General features: G+C 56.8%; 5 protein-coding genes across 5 annotated transcripts; 2 read left to right on the forward strand and 3 right to left on the reverse strand.

The window, feature by feature from the left end:
- Positions 1-1,412: 1,412 nt before the first annotated feature.
- Positions 1,413-2,354, forward strand: DCS_04197 (WSC domain containing protein; the record flags this gene model as incomplete). The annotated part of the gene is made up of 1 exon (XM_040801509.1): positions 1,413-2,354. The coding sequence occupies one exon, from the start codon at positions 1,413-1,415 to the stop codon at positions 2,352-2,354; it is 942 nt and encodes a 313-aa protein (XP_040656542.1).
- A 1,499-nt stretch (positions 2,355-3,853) lies between these two features.
- On the forward strand, positions 3,854-6,073 carry DCS_04198 (uncharacterized protein; the record flags this gene model as incomplete). Its single annotated transcript, XM_040801510.1, has 2 exons — positions 3,854-3,909; positions 3,988-6,073. The coding sequence occupies 2 exons, from the start codon at positions 3,854-3,856 to the stop codon at positions 6,071-6,073; spliced, it is 2,142 nt and encodes a 713-aa protein (XP_040656543.1).
- A 2,311-nt stretch (positions 6,074-8,384) lies between these two features.
- DCS_04199 (ATP-dependent RNA helicase DHH1) lies at positions 8,385-10,151 on the reverse strand (the record flags this gene model as incomplete). The annotated part of the gene is made up of 3 exons (XM_040801511.1): positions 8,385-9,803; positions 9,934-10,015; positions 10,108-10,151. The coding sequence occupies 3 exons, from the start codon at positions 10,149-10,151 to the stop codon at positions 8,385-8,387; spliced, it is 1,545 nt and encodes a 514-aa protein (XP_040656544.1).
- A 1,929-nt stretch (positions 10,152-12,080) lies between these two features.
- DCS_04200 (acyl-CoA dehydrogenase) lies at positions 12,081-13,873 on the reverse strand (the record flags this gene model as incomplete). Its single annotated transcript, XM_040801512.1, has 3 exons — positions 12,081-13,310; positions 13,391-13,665; positions 13,759-13,873. The coding sequence occupies 3 exons, from the start codon at positions 13,871-13,873 to the stop codon at positions 12,081-12,083; spliced, it is 1,620 nt and encodes a 539-aa protein (XP_040656545.1).
- Positions 13,874-16,010: 2,137 nt separating this feature from the next.
- DCS_04201 (subtilisin-like serine protease PR1C) lies at positions 16,011-19,126 on the reverse strand (the record flags this gene model as incomplete). Its single annotated transcript, XM_040801513.1, has 2 exons — positions 16,011-18,473; positions 18,545-19,126. The coding sequence occupies 2 exons, from the start codon at positions 19,124-19,126 to the stop codon at positions 16,011-16,013; spliced, it is 3,045 nt and encodes a 1,014-aa protein (XP_040656546.1).
- Positions 19,127-19,181: the final 55 nt, after the last annotated feature.

Below are 19,181 nucleotides of genomic sequence, written 5' to 3' on the forward strand. Positions count from 1 at the left end.
TCTACGTACAGTGTACTAGTACCAACCACCGTGGCATTGCAGCACTAGTGGATCGCGAGCGTCGTCTCATTCGACGCCGTGAAGCGAATGGCTTTCTCCTGCGGCGGCTCCGGCATTTTAGTTGGTTTGAGAATAGCCTGTGCCATGTTCGTGTGATGGGCGTACAGGTACGGAGTAGTGTATACTGAGGTGTGCACTGTACAGTACTTGTCAATCTCGTACAACAAGGCGCCTGTTCAGATGCTGTGCATGCATGTACAAGTACCTGTACCCAGGTGAATACACCCCCCCGTACGGAGGCAACGTGCTCGTAAGGGGTCGTTGTTCCGGCTGCTACTGCACTTGTTCTGTACGCAAAAATCCCGCCGTCGTAGTGCATCTGGAGGCGTGGCCTGTCCCCTCGCCAGCCATCCTCTTCATCCGCCGACGACCGCGCAAGAGGAGCAACGTCTGGTTGCCGCAGTTGAGAAAGCATCCGGCCGGAAGGAGGCTTTGGTTCGGAGAGGCGAGATTGAATCTTGGTCGCGGCGAGCACGGATGGATGGCTGAACACGCAGGCCGTCAGGGGGCCAGGCTGGTGGATCGGCTGGTTGATGGTGTTACTCAGAATTCGCACCGTGCCAGGTCTGCCAACCAGACGCGCCTGCACCACTTAATTTCCTTGCGTCTCCCGCCTGTCCTCTCCACTGGACCCTCCCCTCCCTGCCAGCGTGCCCTGGCCCACACACACGCTCACCCCCCCCCGTTCCTTAGTTCTCGCTCGCTTCCCGCTCTCTCGCACTCGCTGCCTCTCCTCTTTTCCCAATACCGCTTTCTCCGCCTCCCCAGCACGTCTCGTCAGGTTTCTCACCTCTCAGCCCCCTTTCACGAAAACATCTGCCACTCGTTCCAGTCAGTCCCTCTTTCTTCCGGCTGCCCCCACAGCATCGCATTTCCCCCATCTTCATCCATCGCCCTGGTTCAAACGACCAGACCTGTTATTCAATGATCGGATGCTGAAGCCGTCGTTAATTTTTTCTTTTTCTTTACGCAGCCTGTCTGACCAGCTCACCTCCTTCACACTCGGGTTCGAGAGCGCCGCCGTCTCGTCCGTCCGTCTGATCATCATCAACCAACCCCCCGGAGCATCAACAGCAACCATCGTGAGCACCGCCGACCGTCGTCGCTCCGTCATCGACCGTCGTCCGCATCGTCATCCAAAGGCAAGGCCTCGCCGGCGGATCAACTGCCTTCGCACCCCCCCCTCCGGTCAACCACTCCGACGATCGACGTCAAAGTACGCTCCCTCCTCGACTCGTGGCAGTCGTGACTACCACGCCGCTCGTTCGAGCCGATTCTTCCCTCCCATAATCCTTCCTCGTTCGTTTTTTCATTCCTTCATCACCTTGATTTCCCTCGACAAGACTTTGAACATGAAGCTCCACACAATCGCCTTCACGGCCTTGCTGGCTGCCTCCAACGTCTATGCCGCGTCCGACCCCCCGACCAAGGTTATCCGTAGCGAGCGCAGCACCAGGATTGCCGCCCGCCAGGCGAAGGGTGTCCAACATCCTTCCGAAGTGCCCCTACCCGGCTCCTTCAAGTCCCAAGGCTGCTTCTCCTCACAAGGCAACTTGACCATGCACAAGGCCCCCGACAAGATGTCGACAGGATCTTGCAACAATGTCTGTAAGGCCGACAACTTTTGGGTGGCGGGAATGAAGGGCTCTCAATGTTTTTGCGGCTTTGCCTACCCCCCCACGAACGCCCTCGTCGACGACAAGAAGTGTAACTATCCCTGTCCCTTCTACGATCTGGAAGCCTGCGGTGGGCTCGGCACACCCGGAGCCTGGTCCATCTTCAACACCGGCATCAACGTCGATGTCTCCAACTTTGACGAATCGTCCTCGACGACGTCCAGCTCCGCCAAGCCAACCTCATCATCCGGTGACGAAGCCACCAAGGCCCCGGCCGCCACCGAGACGCAGGCGCCCGCCGACTCGTCCGGTGACGACAAGAAGAGCGGGCCCAACACGGCCGGCATCGCCGCCGGCGTCGTTGCCGGCGTCGTTGGTGCCGCCGCCTTGATCGGCGGCATCTTCTTCTTCCTCCGACGGAGGCGGAATTCGGAGATCGAGGAGGGCCACCGGCGAAATGCTGCCGTCAACGCCTTCATCAACGGCTCCAAGCCTCCGGGCAGCAGCGGCAGCATTTCCATGACGGACGCTCGCCTCGACCCCGTCTTGGCTCATCGTAGAATGAGTGACGGCAGTATTGCAGACAACGAAGACTACTCGCGCAGGATCCTCAGGGTATGTCCCGCACCCCTTCGCCGCCCCTCGTCGCCCGCCCCTTGCTTCGTGCACCCGCGCTAACCTGACGGCCTAGGTCACTAACGCGTGAGCCCGATGATGACAAACCGTCGATGTCTTCGACGCGCAGTCTGTCAACACATAAAACTCACCCCTGTTTCGAAATACCACTTCCTCCAACCTCAGGCATTCTCGGCGTTCATTGGGATGAAGCTCATGACCATCAGTTGCTCGACCAGCCGATGGCCTGACGGCGTTTTTTTTCTCCGTTTCCAATGGCGTATGGAAACTCTTTTTTTCTGGACCTGGTGGAATGATCGACATAGAAGGCTCGTTCATTCATTGCGCATTTTTGCCTCGCCAGTATACCGTCCGCTCCTTGCATCTCGAACGACGTTTGCAGATAATTGCGACAAACCCCGATTGCTCCTTCTCCCCCCTCCCTTGTTCCACACCTCCGGTCTCGCTCGTCGCCATGACCTATCCATGGATCTACCTCTGGGCGTTGCAGTTTGGCCGCCGGCTGCTCGGATTTGCCAACGTCGTTGCCTATCCGCGCTGCCTGCGTCGTGCGCTGATACAAGCCTGGTAGCGAACATGGTCCTTGGGACGAGCGGCGGTTTTGGGCATATGGAAGGCTGAAGCATCAGTCAACCCCCCCCCCCCCTCGTTCGAGCGACGTTTCAGGGACGTCTCTCGTACATAACTCACATGGTCACATTCCCTTTGCTACCTGTTTTAATTCCCGTCTTATATGCCGGAATGAGAAGCCACGGAAGCCAGGTACGGAGCGATGCGGTATGGATGCACGGATGGAGCCATAGTAGACCAATTCAAGTCACGTCAAGCCTTGAAGGAAATGATTTCTCGCCGGTGAATGTCCGTTGCCATCATCGATAATCACTCCCTGCGGCCGGAGGATATCTATCAGGCGGTCAATTTACGAGACCCCGAGGTATCGAGCAATATGAGCTGGGCTTGGATGATTGGACCTCCGCCACCACCTGCGACAGTTCATGGAACGTCGAATCTACTGTTGGGTTGGGTACCTACGGGTTGATTTTCGCCATTGATGTCACAAACTGTGCACCATGGGGAAGTTTACGTTGGTGGCATCGACGAGAACAAGCCCGGGGACGACGTCCACCGAGCAGGCAGAGGGAGGGCTTGTGATGGTGAAACGAACCGTGCTCCGTAGAAATAGAGAGAGCACTGCACAAACCGCAGTTGATACCACACCATGTAATCAGCCCAGTTGTCAAAAGAAAGTACCCAAAAATGTCATCGTATTGTGAGGTGTGCGGGTAATTACTTGGGTCGATTGCTCGTCACTGGACCAAGGTGTTGCCGAGATCACGTGAGGAACCGCCATTGTCGAGCCAAGCTTCAATGGCTGGGCGACTGGCGTCGCGTCACAGAAAGTTTCGGTTGATCACTAGCAAGCAGCGCCCGCCAACTTCAGTTTGCTGCACTCGATTGTTGCTCGACCCGTGGCATGAGTCGAAGCCTCAAGGCTCCCAACCTGTTGCTCACCAACTCGGACTCGTGACGGCGCACCCATGATGAGCTCCGTTGCCATGCCGCGCATTCGCCGTACGGCACAGAATACCCAATTCACGTGAGTTTTCTCGAACCAACGGCCACGACCGAGCCCGTCGCCGCGGTCGCTAAATTTGGAGTCCACATGCAGATACAGCTTGCCGCACCGTATCAACGATGTCCAGACCTACCCAGTCCAGTCTCCTCAGGGCGCTACCATTCTGATCTATGGTCACGAGAATGGTGTCAGTTTGCTATGGCGAGGCGGCCGGCGGCTGAAACCGCTCAAGAAGGACCCCCCCAAGGAGAAGGCAAACGGAGCATCCGAAGATGCGGTCATGATCATCGATTCCGACGACGACGAGCCGCCTGCGAAGTTGCAGTCGACACCGAAGTTCGAGGACAGACCGCATTTCGAAGACGTTGCGGAGGAGACGCCGTACCCGGAAGTAATCCAGACGCTTGACTTGACCTTGGGAACGGCCGTCTTGAACGTGGCCGTGATGCCCATGACGCCATGCACCGCGCGGGAGGCGGCCGCATCAGTCGCACCCATTCTCGGCGATAAGATAGTCTTTGCCGTGTCATGCGTCACGAGCGATGTTTTCGTCATCACACTGCCGCTGACACCGCCCTCTCCCGAAAGCAAGTTGCGACCGGAGCTGAGGGCTGACCTTTTAGCCGGGAGGGCCGGGTCCGGCGCTTGGGGCGAATCACTTGTCCTCCTTGGCGGACAGACGAAACACAGTGAAGGATTGGCGATGAACCTGATCAAGCCAAAGTCTTCCGAGCGGCAAGTCAAATCCGCAAGAGCCGTCGTTGCTGCGTGCTCAAGACAAGCATCCGGGGCACTGCTCCTATGGGACGTTCCCCTGGATCCGAAGGACAAACCCGACCGAGCGCTGGAGCCCTTTCAAACAGAGTTCTTGCCAAACCCACTTATAAGCATCTCCTTCAACCCGACACACACCACTCAGCTGTTGGCCGTCTCCTCACACCAAGCGACGAGAGTGTACGACTTCGCCACCTCGCCTCTGCCTGCCGATCCCGATGCCACGGGGCCGTTTCCGTCGCAGGGGTCATGGCTCGTGTCATTGTACCAACCGTTCGCTAGACCGTCGACATCGAGGAAGCCGATATTGGATGCCGTCTGGATAGCACATGGCCGTGCAATATTTGTGCTCCTGGCTGATGGAATGTGGGGCATCTGGGACGTGGACGGCGCGAGCCCTTCCGCATCTGTGGCAGCCATGTCGAGCAAACTCAAGCCGGGCGTCCGGGGTGCTGCCCTCACCTCATTCAGCGTGTCCGGTTACGTGGAGGGAACGAGCACGCTGCGTAGCGTCGCCACCCAACGAAAGGAGAGCCAGACGGGTGAATTCGCGCCCATGACGCCCCACGCCCGCCGCCAGGCGACGGCATCCCTCAGCACCACGGCCACGGCCGATCGCCTCTCAACCGTTCGTGGTGGTGCCCGGATCACCGCTCTACCGTCCAACGGAAGGATGCTACGAGACGAAAGCCTGGTGCTGTGGGTTGGTGGGCAAGAGCACGTTTGCATCATCCCCGCCGTTTCCCGGTTCTGGGACTCGCAGCTCCGGAAAGGAGCCGGCGGTGGTGTCAATCTGTTTAGCGGTGCACAGCCTACGAAGATGGTCAAGCTTCTGGATCTGTCGACCGGATTGCTCGGCGAACGATGCTGCGGCGTGAGCCTCGTTGTGAGTTCCTTCAGCAGCGATGAGCACCTCGATCAGGACGGCGGACTTCCGGTAGAGGTCTTGATACGGGGCGAATCCCGCATGGTGGTGCTCCGACAAGGGGAAGATGGCCCTGGAAAGAAGATTGGCACCGTTGTCGACAACCGACGGAAGCGGCTGTTTTCCAAGGTCGAAAGATCCGACGCCATCATCGTTCATGGGAACGGCGGCAAAACAGCGGGCAGCGTGCCGTACAATCTCAGCACGTCGAAGCCCGGCACGCTGAGGCTGAGGCCCTTCTCGAACGGTCAGGAAGACCTAAGGGGGGGTTTGAATGGGAGAGAAGATCCCTCACAGCCGCCGTCGCATCCGAGCCTCGGACTCGAGTTCATGAACACACTCAACACGGCAGCCGATAGTAGTGCCGACTTGTCGCGGGATTTGGAAGTCGAGATGCTAGACATCATGGGCATTGACCAGGCGCTTGAGAGCATGGAGGGCAGCAGGGGCAGTGGAAGGAAGAAGGTATTTTTCGAACAAGACTGAGCCGACGAGCCAGACCGGCGTTCTCAGCATGATATCGAGCGGTTCGTGTTGGGATATACCCCAAGGTAGAACGATAAACGATACCCAACCGCTGGTGACAGACGGACGGTCCTGACTCTCGAGGCACTGATGTGAACCCGAGAGCCCGCCCCCACGGCCCTCCCTTTCTTGGGAGCACGTGGGTGTCTGTGCCCATTCGGCGAAGTCTCCCTCACAAGGTAAGGATGCATTCCGAACCATATGACTGAACTCTTCTGTTTCCTTCCGCACGGCAAGGTGAAGCGCAAGGCGAGATCCATCCTTGACAGCTTTGTATTCCGAGCGGTATATCAAGACACAACCCGAGGCGTCCTACGCTACTCCCAAGGGAGAACTATTTACATTGACCATGTGCTTTCTCGGCAAGGCTAGCATCCTGCTATCTTCCGTCTTGGCATGGCTTGTGCGATGAGGCCCCGAGTCTTTGACCGCTCGCTGCTGTCGGGCGGCGGGGGATGAGGCTACCTTGACTGAGGGGTGGCGACCTCGGGACATTCATCTTCACACTCGCAAACAAGCAGAGTGATTCTTCCGTGCATACCTTCTGCACAGCTCGATTTCTGTTGACGTGTCATCCTCTTGTGTTTTGCCTGTTCTTGCTGAATGCCTTCGAAAGCTCTGGGAACGAGGACATGAGCCAATATGCCATCGATAGCACTCTGGCTGGCTTTCGTTTGCAGGTCGTTATTCGGCATCCAACACGGCATCCCCGAGCATGGGAAAGTAGGAAGCTTGGGTAGCCCAGCTTGTTTGATGATGAATAACCACGATATCGGCTTTGCGATGGATAAGGAACGAATATGTCAATGATAAGGCATGCCTGTTCACCTGCTATCAGACATTCCTGAGACGACCACAAGCATGGACTTTCAAACCCTTTGAACCCAATGCGATGATTGTACATCAGTTCCGTTTAATCCCATGCCTGACCCAGAATGCCCGTAAGCACCACTCTTTATCAGATAGTAGAATTACAACTCAAGTCACATCACGATATCACGATAGCAGAGATGACACAGAATTGTAGAGACAGAACTTGTGGTTTATTATGCCTTGCTCAGACGAAGCGGCTACCCCATCAGCTCCAAACTCTCTCGCTAACCCTTCAAAGTCCGTGGATGCAGAGCAACCGTTGCTCCGTCAAGACAGGGTCCTAGCAAAGAGTCTCAACTGGTTCGAAAGCAGCCCCATATCGACTGACGCTTCTGTCTCCGATTTTATAGTGTTTTTGTTTAGTGTGGCATTCCTCGGCAGCCTTCGTCTGCTGGGAAGCCAACCCAGGCCCCCTCCACCACATCCCATCCGACCGGCCTGCTGCTCCTGGTCGATGTTCAGCTCGTCAAAATGTAGGTACTCGAAATCATGCATCGAGGTCCAAATTTCCGCAGGCGTCATGGCAACGCCCACAAATCTCCAAGAGCCTCGTCGGCCGAATTCAGAAACTCGAAGCGGGGCGAACACGCGCTTCGGCCACTGTTCCGTCAACTGAGAGGCCTGCTCCATCGTCCGACTCGTCGCCGATCCGGCACTTCTGCGCAACGTAGTGATATCGTAATGTGGTATCGACCCGCTTCTGTGAGACTCCCATCCAGCTCCGGCCGCTGAACAGTGCTCGCAGCGGAGAGCATGCAGAAAATGGGGTGAGTAAAACCTGATACGCCTCGCCTGCACCTGTAGCTCGCCTGCAAATGCAACAGCCACAAGGATTCCATCCCCCGGCCCTCCCCCCCTTCGCCTCCGCAAAAGCTCAACCGTTTGCGTCATGACTTGTAGTAGGTCGTGACCCCATTTCATGCCTGAAACTGCGGGCCTCGCTCCAAGAACAGTTCTCCTCCCGATCACCCCCAGATCTCGCAGGGGAAGGCACAATCAAGGCCCGAAGCCAACGGGGGTATGGTACAAGTCAACAACCGTTTGCGCCCATGCAGCTCGAGATACGAGCTCAAATCGAAAAGGATGAAGACAACGTTAGAAAAAAACCGCGGGGTCCGTCGTCCCAAGGGCACATAGCCATCGTGTCTGCTCGCGGAGTAATTGACAAGCCCTCCCCTGGTCGAGGTGGCGTGTGTAGTCGTCATCCATCGGGAAATCAAATGTGGTTCGCCGATTCGCCGATTCGCCAAAATGTGCGAATAATGTACAATCCAACCGTAAATCGACATCAGCTCCACTTCCAACAAGAAAATATGTCGAGCTCGCCTCTCGCCTCTCGCCTCGTCCCCTTTCACCTCGTCACCCCCCGCCGTCATTCGTGAAGAAGGAAGAGGAGAGGTTAGGCTTGGGCCTCGCGGGGGCCGCGACCGCGACTGCTGCCGCCGCCGCCGCCGCCGCCACCGCCTCCACGGGCACGATAACCGCCGCGTGCTCGTCCGCGGCCGCGTCCAGCGTTGAAGCCGTTCTGCTGACCGTTCTGCTGACCGTTCTGAGTTTGCCAATTACTTTGTGGTTGAGCCTGGAGAGGAGCTTGTTGTGAGAGCATCTGCGAGGGCTGTTGCGCGTTCTTCGGGAGGTTCGAGATGGGGCGAGGGATGGACTCGGGGTTTTCGTACACATAGAGGCTCTTGTCGATGCTCGGGGGGATGGGGAGGATTTCGGTACCGAGGTCTCGCTCAATATTGTAGAGGTTGAACCGGTCGTCCCAGTTGATCAGGTTGATGGCCAGGCCAAGGTGGCCGTACCGGCCGGACCGACCGATTCGGTGGAGGTAGGTTTCGGCGTTCTTGGGGAAGTCAAAGTTGATGACGACATTGACGGCTTGGATGTCGATGCCACGGGTGAGGAGATCAGAGCAGACGAGGTTGCGGCAAACGCCGTTGCGGAAATCGTGGAAGACGCGGTTGCGGGCTTGCTGCTGCATTCTGGCGTGACTGTAGAAGCAGGAATAACCCAGCTCGGTAATCTTTTTGGCGAGGAGCTCGACGCGGTTGGTGGAGTTGCAGAAAATGATGGACTGGTTGATCTGCAGTTTGGAGAAGAGAGTGTTGAGGCAGTGCACTTTCTGCTTCTCCTCGACAAAGGCGTAGTACTGGGTGATGCCGCGCAGGGTAAGCTCGTCCATGAGGTTGATCTCGTACGGGCTCGCCATGTTTCGGTCGGAGAAGTCCTTAACGGAGACGGGGAAGGTGGCGGAGAAGAGCATGACCTGACGGTCCTTGGGGTGGAACTGCAGCAGTTGCTCGATGACGGGGGTGAACTCGACGGACAGAAGCTTGTCGGCCTCGTCCATGATGAACATGGGACACTCGCTCAGGTCGGCAACGTTCTTCCCGGCGAGGTCGAGGATTCTGCCCGGCGTACCGACGACGATATGGACGGGATCCTGGAGCCGCAGAATGTCGTCGCGGAGACCCGTGCCACCCGTGGTGACCATGACGTTGACGCCGAGGTGCTTGCCGAGGGTCTTGCAGACCTGGGAGGTCTGCATGGCAAGCTCGCGTGTGGGGACGAGGATGAGGCACTGAATCTTGGTGACCTTGGGGTTGATGCGTTCGAGGGCGGGGATGACGAAGGCGGCCGTCTTGCCGGTGCCATTCTTTGCCCTGGCCAGGATGTCGCGGCCAGTGAGGGCGACGGGGATGGCCTCTTCTTGGATGGGAGAGGGCTTTTCGAAACCGGCTTCGAAAATGCCCATGAGCAGGTCTCGCTTGAGAGCGAAATTTTCGAACTCGAGGCCCTTCGTTTTCGTGACATCCTGCAGGGCAGCCAGCTGCTTAGCACAGGCACAAAAGGAGAGGGCGAACGGGACGGGAAAGGCGGAAGGGAACGGCGGAAGGGAAAGGCAACAGAAGGGGAGGGGGGGGGGGGGGATTGCAGCTGCACACCTCTGTTTGTTGCCGGTTGTCCCGGGCAGGGATGTTCAGGTTCTTTTTCCAATCATCGTTCTGAGGAGCGGGGGGGGAATCGCTATCGATCCAGTCAGCAAAGGCCATCCCAGGCTCACGCACACGGTCGACGCCGATGCCGGGGACAAGGGGGACGATGGTTGAAGAACGGACCTGAGCTGGGTGCTCCTCAGTTGATCTGCCAGCTGCTTCGACATTTTGTGTGGCGATACTCTGTTTTCCGTCCGCGGACTAGCTAGCCGAGGTGGCTATCGTGTGGTTGCAAAACTGCCGCGAAGAAGAGTTCACCGTCGACCTCGGGGGCAATCCTATTTTTCTCCCTCGCTGCGGCCGACCTTGGGCTGTCGGGAGGCGGTGGGCACTCGTCGACGATCGGGGGCTTTATGGCTTATGTGGTCTTGCGTGCGCGACTGTGGAGGAAGGTAGTTGTGGAGGGGGGCACGGGGCGCCGGATAGAGTGGGTGGAAGGAAGCTTGGTCGTTGGTTTCCTGTGGGTGTTGGAGAAGGGATTGATTGAGCGGCAGGGCAGAGTCCAATTTCGTGCCGATGGTGAACGGTTGACGATGTGCGGATGGAAGCCAGCGTCGCAAAAGCCATTCTGGTGGTCACGTGATCGCGGGGTTGGGTGGCCATGGCCGTTTGGAACATGGGAACTTGAAACTTGGCAATTTGGGACTTTGCGTTGAAGCTTAAATGAAGAGCTTCCTGACGTTGAGAGGACCGGTCACTACAGGGCCAGACGCAGATGTCCTTTGGGGCCTTTTGTTCTGATCTTGCAGTCGAACAGGTGCACAATTCTCCGTCGTCGGTGAGATGGAGCGGCCTTGAGTAGCAACCGACAGTATAGGTTCGAATTTAGGGTGTGAACACAGGTACCTGGGTGCGGGAAATAAGTACAGTATGTGTACTAGCAGGTAATGTAAGTACCGTATGTGCAAATAGATGTGTTTGTGCTGCAAGTACAACCAGCAGGCACACATGCGCTGATGGTGGAATTACCAGGTATACTATAGTATGCGTGTGTACCGCAGATGGTATGTATGATGGTGTATCCAAGGCACTAGGTAATAATAATGTGCTCGTACAAGTATACAAGTCCAGCACTAATGTTGCTAGTATGTACTCCGTACTCTGTTTTCGTTAGTAGACACTTGTTTGCAGGTATCTATTACGCTGGCCAGATAGTAAGTAAACACAAGTATTAGAATGTACACTGCTACTAATTCGCTCGTTAATACCGGGAGCTGGGAATTTGGGCGCGTGAGCATTTCATCAAACGCGCATTGCATTCTTCCATCCCGTTGGACTGGTCCTTCACCTGAGGCTCTGGCCATTTGCAGCATCCCGCGCACAGGACCGTCGTCTTCGCGCCGTCTCCCGAAGAGGGTGTGATGCGTTCATTACCCGAGCAGGACGATGAAAAGATTGTTACGTTCGTGGCATAAAAGGTGCCACCAGGTATCGATGCCAAACATGTACTTGCTCCGTGCCTCTGTAATGACCAACTATAATAATACTTGTACATATACAGAGTACCTGTTGGGCTCCTCACATGATTGTAATATGTATTCGTAGTACGGAGTAATTACTCCGTACGTACATCTACTTACTAACCTAGTACTTACTTCCTACTGCTGTAGGTCTTACTATCGTTCTAGGTACTATTGACTACTAGTACTAGGTACTAAGTAATACTAGGCACCTAGTACCTACTTAGGCAAGCTGGGGTGGCATTCAACCAGGTGGATGGTACCTCGGAGTAGGCAATGCTGGAACGACAACCCAACCCCTGCGCAGAACCAACCCTACTACGGGGCATCCCTCCCTGTAGTGCGGAGTAAGTTCAGTAGTGGCTACTAAAGCAGCTCTTGCACAATGCAATGGGACGATAATACCTAATACTACCTTTGTACTTGGTACCTGGCACAGGCACTGCATGCACTTAAGTACGTGCAGTAGTTACGCTGTGCTTGCATGCACGCCTACGGTGGTACTGCAGTTACAGGCCCCGGCATACAAGTCATCACCTTACATCAATCGGTATACGTACAAGCTACCAAGCTGGCAGCAACCGGCCAGCCAGCCAAGCGTGCCAAGGGCCAAGCCCAAGGCGGGAGGAGGCGTGCCTACAGCTTCATGCCCATGGCCTTGGCCACCTTCAAGCTCTGGCGAATGCTCAGGTCCAGCATGATCTCCTCGCTGCCGCCGGGGATGGCGTACGCCCTGACGTCTCGGTAGAGCCTCTCGACCTTGCCGCCCTGGCCGCCGCGCGAGTAGCTCAGGCCGCCGAAGATCTGGCTCGCCTCGCGGGCGCAGAACTCGAACGTCACCGTCGCTTGGGCCTTGAGGCTCGCGATGGGCCCGCCGAGGCGCAGCATGGCCTCGGTCTCGCCCATCCGCTCGCACTGGTAGATGAGGTTCTCGAGCCAGCTGTACGAGGCCTCGATCTGGCGGGCCATGTGGGCGAGCTTCAGGCGGATGACGGGGTGCTCGAGGAGCTTCTTGCCAAAGGTGCGCCGCTTGTTGGCGTACTTGACCGACTCCTCGTAGCAGCAGCGGGAGAAGCGCAGGCACTGGATGATGATGCCCATGCGCTCGTGGTTGAAGTTGGTCATGATGACGTTGAAGCCCTTGTCCTTCTTGCCGAGCAGGTTGCCGACGGGGACCTTGACGTCCTCGAAGGTGATGTAGGTGGTGCCCGAGGACCAGACGCCCTGGCAGTCCATGCGGCGCGTGCTGACGCCCTCGCCGCGCTCGATGAGCAGCAGGCTGACGCCGTTCATGCCGGGGCCGCCGGTGCGGACGGCCGTGGTGAAGTAGTCGGACCAGATGCCGTTGGTGATCCACTTCTTCTCGCCGTTGACGATGAAGTGCTTACCGTCGTCGCTCAGCTTGGCCTCGCACGTGAGGTTGGCCACGTCGCTGCCGGCGTCGGGCTCGGTGATGGCGAGGCAGATGCGCTTGTCGCCCTTGAGGATGCCGGGCATGATGCGATCCTTGAGCGCCTTGGAGCCGAACTTCATGACGGGCGGGCAGCCGATGCCGAAGCCGCCGATGAGATTCCAGACGAAGCCGCCGGAGCCGGTGCGCGACAGCTCGTCGGTGACGAGCATCTCGTGGAAGAGATCCCAGCGGGCCGGATCCACCGACCGGACCCCGGCCGCGTACTCGGTCGGATACTTGATGCCCAGCAGGCCGGCGAGGTAGCCGCGGCGACCCATCTCCTTGTAGATCTCCTCGGGCACGCGCTTGGCCTCGTCCCACTCGGTGACGTAGGGCTCGATCTCGGTCTCGACCCACTGACGGACCTCGGTCCGCAGCGCCGCGTGCGTCTCGTTGAAGTAGGGGGAGAAGTACTGCATCGTGACCGTCAGCGCACGCGGGAGATTGGGGGGGGGGGAGGGGTGGAAACAGGACGAGGGTGGACGAGACGTACGCCCTGGTACCACGAGGGGTCGGCAAAGGGGATCTGGTGGCCGAAAGGCTCGAGCGGCTCGTCGCTACCGCCGTGGCTCGCCGGCGCCGACGCCGCAGCAGCAGGCTTGACGACAACGCTCTTCGCTTCGGCCTTGGCTTCGGCCTTGGGCTTGGTGTCGAGCGAGCCGACCTGGAGGCGGGACTGGAACTTTTTCAGGATTCCCTCGTTGTGGTACTTCCAGAACTGCTTGGAAGCGTCCTTGCCGGCCACGCGCTGGAGGATCTTCTTGCCGCCTAGATGCCCACCGCTCCGTCAGTTCAGCGCTCTCCCAGACTGCCTGCCGGTGCCGACGAGGGCGGCCGAGGGTCGAGGGAAGGGGGGCATACCGGGGTGGTCATCCTGGAACTTGGTCAAGTCGTAGACGTCGCCGTCGACGATGATGTACAGGTTGTCGGGTTGGTTGTGCGACGCGACGTCGCTTGCTGTGAAGGTCTTTGACATGGTGAAGGAGATGAGATGGAGAAGGGATGAAGATGGGATGGAGAAGCGATGGAGGGGCGATGAGAAGACGACGAGAGGCAGGGGATGAGATGGGGACGTGGAGGAATCGACGACGAGTTCGAGGCGGAAGTGGCGGAAGGGACGGAAGAGGGAGAGTCCTTTGACGAGACGAGGGACAAGGAGTCGAGAGCAAGAATGAGACCAGACACAGCTTGCGCAAAGCCGGCCGATTATCCTTAAATCCCATTCGGCGGCGGCCAAGAAAGGGGGGGGGGGGGGGTGAGGGGCGTTGCGTTGTCTGGGGAAAGGCAATCACAATCACATGCCATCCACACAGTACCCTTTTCTGCCACCGTCTTCGGGTCAGCTCAGCCGCCGCAGGGCCCGCAGGCAAACAGCGACTAGAAATCGATGGATTACTACTCCGTACTCCGTAGGTTCTCCGCGTACTCTACTCCGTATGACGGTCAGGTACGGTCGAACGCACCATGTAATTACGCCGTACCACATGTAGTTCATGCCAGGGTTAGGTATGAAATGAAAGCATGGCCGTGCAAGTAAATGTCCTGTAGGCACGCTCGAATGCGGCAACCCTCGAACCGACCGCGTGCGTCAGTACAGAGTACTTGCGGAATGCAACTGTGCTCCTCCCTACAAGTATGACCACGAAAACAGCATCGAATGGACGGTATCCGTCCTTCACCTGCTATGCAATCCTTCGACATGCTCGCCGTCCCTCATCAGTCTACTCTTCCGTTCTCACTCTGAAGTCTCGCAGAAGCTCCAGCTGAGGAATCGGCGAACGACGACAGCATTCCTGGAAGTCGTTCGCTGCCTCACCTAAAGTACTTGTACTCGTTTATGCTGTTCGACCCATGCCCAACTGACCGTCGCCGCCCTTGGTTACATGTGAATGCTGTCGAAAACGGCGGATGGCTGGATTCTCTGCCACCCTGGCCCTTCAACAGCATTGCCCTCTTCCGGTAGTCGATTGCTTACCTAATATGTATAATATTACCTTCCCCGCGGTGGGGGAGGGGCGCGGCACAGCCGAGGGCCCGAGGCTCACGCACTAGACGGATGCTGCCCACAATTCAGTAGGGACACTGCTCCGTACAACGGAATGCTTATGACTTAAGTACTGTACGCACCTACCTAGTAAGTAGTTATAATTATTATGGAGTATCAAGTAACGCATGGAGTACTCTGTACTTCGGAGTACATGTACTGTAGTTGTAGTTGTGCAACTACAGTACTTACACAAGTACATACAAGTTCATTGACATGTTACCAGCAAGTAATAATTAATAAGTAATTACAGCCAACCAGCACATATGGATACATGCAAGTAATAATAATACAAGTATGAATATTACCTAAGTACTTATGTATGGAGTACGTACTTACAACTAAGTACCGTACTGGAAAATAACTACAAGTACTGTAATTACTCTGCATACTCCATACTGTACTAACTTACAGTACTTACTCACACCTACAGTACAGTACGAGTACTTAAGTACTAGTATGTATGCCAGTACTGTGTGCTGTAGGCAGTACTCCGTAGCTGTAGACAGTTGTGCTCCGTACAGTACAGCGAATAATATGGTCCAAATTCTTGCTGCAATGGACGCACAAGGACGGAGTAATACTTGTCGGTGTATGGAGCACTCCGTACTGTCATACCTTGTGAGGTCCTTCGTTCGATAGCGTGCTACCTACTTGTACACAGCATACGGAATAGACAGGTAAATGCATGTTGTACTTGCACCTAAGTACTCCGTACAGTACAGTATATGTACAGTACTAAGTACAGTATGCAGTACTCCGTACCTTGCAGTGCAAGTAGTTGTAAGCACTGTACGGAATATATGTACACTTACAGTACATGTGCTTATACTTGTGCACCTACACCTAAGTACTTAGAAAAACTACAAGCACGGTGAACATGCAAGCACATGTGCGGAGTATCATCAGATATCGTTGTAACAGTAACTGAATTGCAACAAACTGACTGCACTGAGCAAGCATGTCACGTAATAATACCATTTCCAAGTACTTAGCTTCCACATGCTCGACACCCCGCCCTGCCAACGTTGAATATCGAAGCCTGATACACGGAAGAATCGAATTTGCCCTACTCCTTGGCACTGTTGCCTGCTGCAGGAGCGCCTCCAGCAGTAGCATTGGGTTTTCGGAGACCAGGGTTTTTGGCGTAAAATTTATCCCAATCTGGTTGTGGAAGATTAGGATTGTCGGTGAAATATTTAGCCCAAAAATCGGCGCTTGACTGTGACAGCTTCGGGGAACTCGGGCCGTTGTGCGTGTACGAAATAGAAAAGACGGGCGATTCGATGATCTGCCAATGGGCCTCGTTGGCGGCCTCACCCATGATGGACAAGGCTCGAGCAACTATCTTGTACCTACCGGGCGGCGCATACTGTCCCGGAGCAAATTCACCGGCCCAATCGAGTTGGACGCTTCCGCGCTTGACATGGTGGTTTGGATAGCCAGGCAGCTGACCGATAGACTTGACACCAGAAACCTCTGTCACCATCGAGTCGGGCACGCAAGCCTTGGATAGATCCAACTCAGTTGTGTTTGATCGCTTAGCAAACCCGGCTGCGGCTCGACTACCAACCCTTTTCGCGTTGACAGGACCGGACGCCGAGCACAGATCGAGTGGCACAATATCGACGCGAAGCTGGGGAGACCCGAGGACGAGGTCAATCTCGGTGGAGATGGCCGGACCGCGAATGGCAGCCCGAGACTGCTTTATTTCCCCAGAAGGACCAGGCTTCTGCCCATTTGGCGGATCGGGAAGGACGAATTCCGAATTGGCCAAGGTTCTCAGTGCGCTGGCAGGATCGAGGACGGTAGCCGAGCGAAGCGAGCCGCCCAGTCCGAGGTAGGGAACGGTCAGTTTCCTACCGTCAGACCCCTTGATTGCTACCCAGCCGGACCACAGGGGCAGACGCTTGGCATCAAGGCCGCTGGGGTCCGCGGCCGAGACGTCCACGGTGACCGACTGGCCCGGGCCGACGACGACGGAGGTTTGGCTCAGCTTGATGTTGGCCGTGGCGTTGACGGCTTCACCACTGCTGGGCCGAATGGAGCCGCTCGCGAAGGTGTATAGCGTCGTGGCGGCGAGGTTGGAAAGCTGGTAAGTCACCTCGGTCTTGCCCGTGTTGGTTATGCGCAGGCCGATGGAGCGAACCCGGTTATCGGTATCGTTAAACGTCAGGGCACCGGGCTCGACGAGGGTCGTTGCATGGGCCGCCTCCCACGCCTTGACAAGGCCACCTCCCTGCTGGACCACGGTTATCGGGCGGCCATCCTCGTTTTGGGGCTCCGCCGTTGACATAAGTAGGCTGTTGAGGAGGGCGGGATCAAAGGTGCCCCGAACCTCAGCCATGAGAGCAAGGACGCCAGCAACAAGAGGCCCGGCATAAGAGGTGCCCGATTGGGAGCCGTAACCGCCATCCTTGTACGCTACAGGAACATCCTGACCGGGCGCACCGACATTCGGCTTGATGTCCATGTCCCATGTCGGTCCGTACGCCGACCGGGCCGCGATATACCCCGTTTCGATCCGCATTCTCCCGATTCTTCGTGCCGTGACCGGCGCGCTGGCTGCGAGGGCCCGGGCCATGGCACGGCCGACATCCGATCCGGTGATGCCGATTGCTCTGACCCTTTTTGCGTCCTTTCTTTCGACCATGACGTAGGTCGGGTCGTCTTGCCAGGCGAGGATGTGCGCCGCACCGCGCGCGACCGCGTTTCGCACCCGATCATAGAAGTTGCAGTTTTTGGTCTCCGGCGTCTGGCGGATCAAGGCGATGCGGCCGACGAGGTCTTGATCGAAACCGTTGCTCGAGTTGCCCGGCGATAGCTTGCAATTTCTTTCGAGATAGGTCCAATCGTCGATGGCGATGGGCACGTCTTTACCACCCATGAGATCATCGTCGGGCTTGTCGCCAAAGTCGGCGTCGACATCGTGCAGCGGACGCCACTCCTTGTCCCAATCACGCGGCCCCCGCCAGCCAGGCGCAAACATAAACTCGACGGGCTCAGACCTGTTGCCGATCGAGTATGTACCGCGGTCCTCCAGTGCTACATCAGTACGGGCAAACGAGTTGACAGCCGTGACTCCGCGGCCGGTAGCGGGATTCAGGGTGAAAAAGAGGCCCTCGTTCTGCATGTTTCCCAGACCGACGATGCAAGGCACTCCGCTGGCGACGATGCGAGAAGCGACCATGGCAAGCGGTCTCTGGGCCCAGTTCTGTCCCTCGAATCCAGACGACGAGATGATAATCTGCGCGCCGTCCTCTTTTGCCTTGAGCCAACCTGCTATCATGTCGTCTTCGCTTCCAGTGGCCCTGCAGTTGAGCACGCGATATGCCATAATGGTTGCGTTCGGCGCCACGCCAACAAAACCCTTGGCCTTGTCATGGCCAGCCAGAATACTGGCCACGATGGTGCCGTGGCCGTGGCAGTCTAAAGGGTCGCCTTTGTCTCCCTCGTTCGAAAAATTATCTCCAGTAGCAACCTTGCAGGCCGGTCCAAAGCAACCTCCCAGCGCGGGGTGGTTGTAGTCGACCTGTTCTGCTTGTCAGCCTCTGCCTTCTTCCGAGATCCGGGACAGGATAAAGGGTAGGGGAAAGCGAGTACTCCAGTGTCGACAACAGCAATCTTGATACCACTCCCCATATAACCCTCCTTGTGCAGCTTGTCCACATGCGTCATAAGGTGGTTCCAAGGGGACTCGACATGGTCATCCTCGGCTCGACCTCTAAGACATTTGTGCCGCTTGTACGTCTTTGGCGTCGCCGCCAGCCTCTTCTCTAGCAGCTCCCCTCCCCCCTGTCCTGGCGTTGACTTCTCCTCCAGCTTGTCTTCTGGTTGGCTCTTGGCCGTACTATCAGAAGATTGAGCGAGGCCCTGCACTGGCCACGTTCCTTTGATACCCTTGAATTGTGCCACCAAGGCCTTTTTGTCCTCTTCGGCCGTCAAGTTAGACAACTGAACCGAGATGCCATGGAACACGTCCGAGTTGAATGTCCGGCGTAATGTGCCGCCCCTTTTCTCAACAGCTTTAGCGACTGATTCGCAAATCTGACCGCTCTCACATTCGAGAATAAATGCACCCGCAACGAGCTTGGCCGGCGACACTGTTGCATTTTCGGCGGCCCAAGCTGATGTTGCTCCTATGATGCCGAGCCACAGAATGGCTAGCCAGTGCGGACAAATCATTGCGGCCGAGTAAGCTCCGTGCGTAGTCCGGGGCACGATATGATAGCGAGGGAAA

This window comes from Drechmeria coniospora, chromosome 02 (assembly GCF_001625195.1).
Source record: "Drechmeria coniospora strain ARSEF 6962 chromosome 02, whole genome shotgun sequence".
NCBI lineage: Eukaryota > Fungi > Ascomycota > Sordariomycetes > Hypocreales > Ophiocordycipitaceae > Drechmeria > Drechmeria coniospora.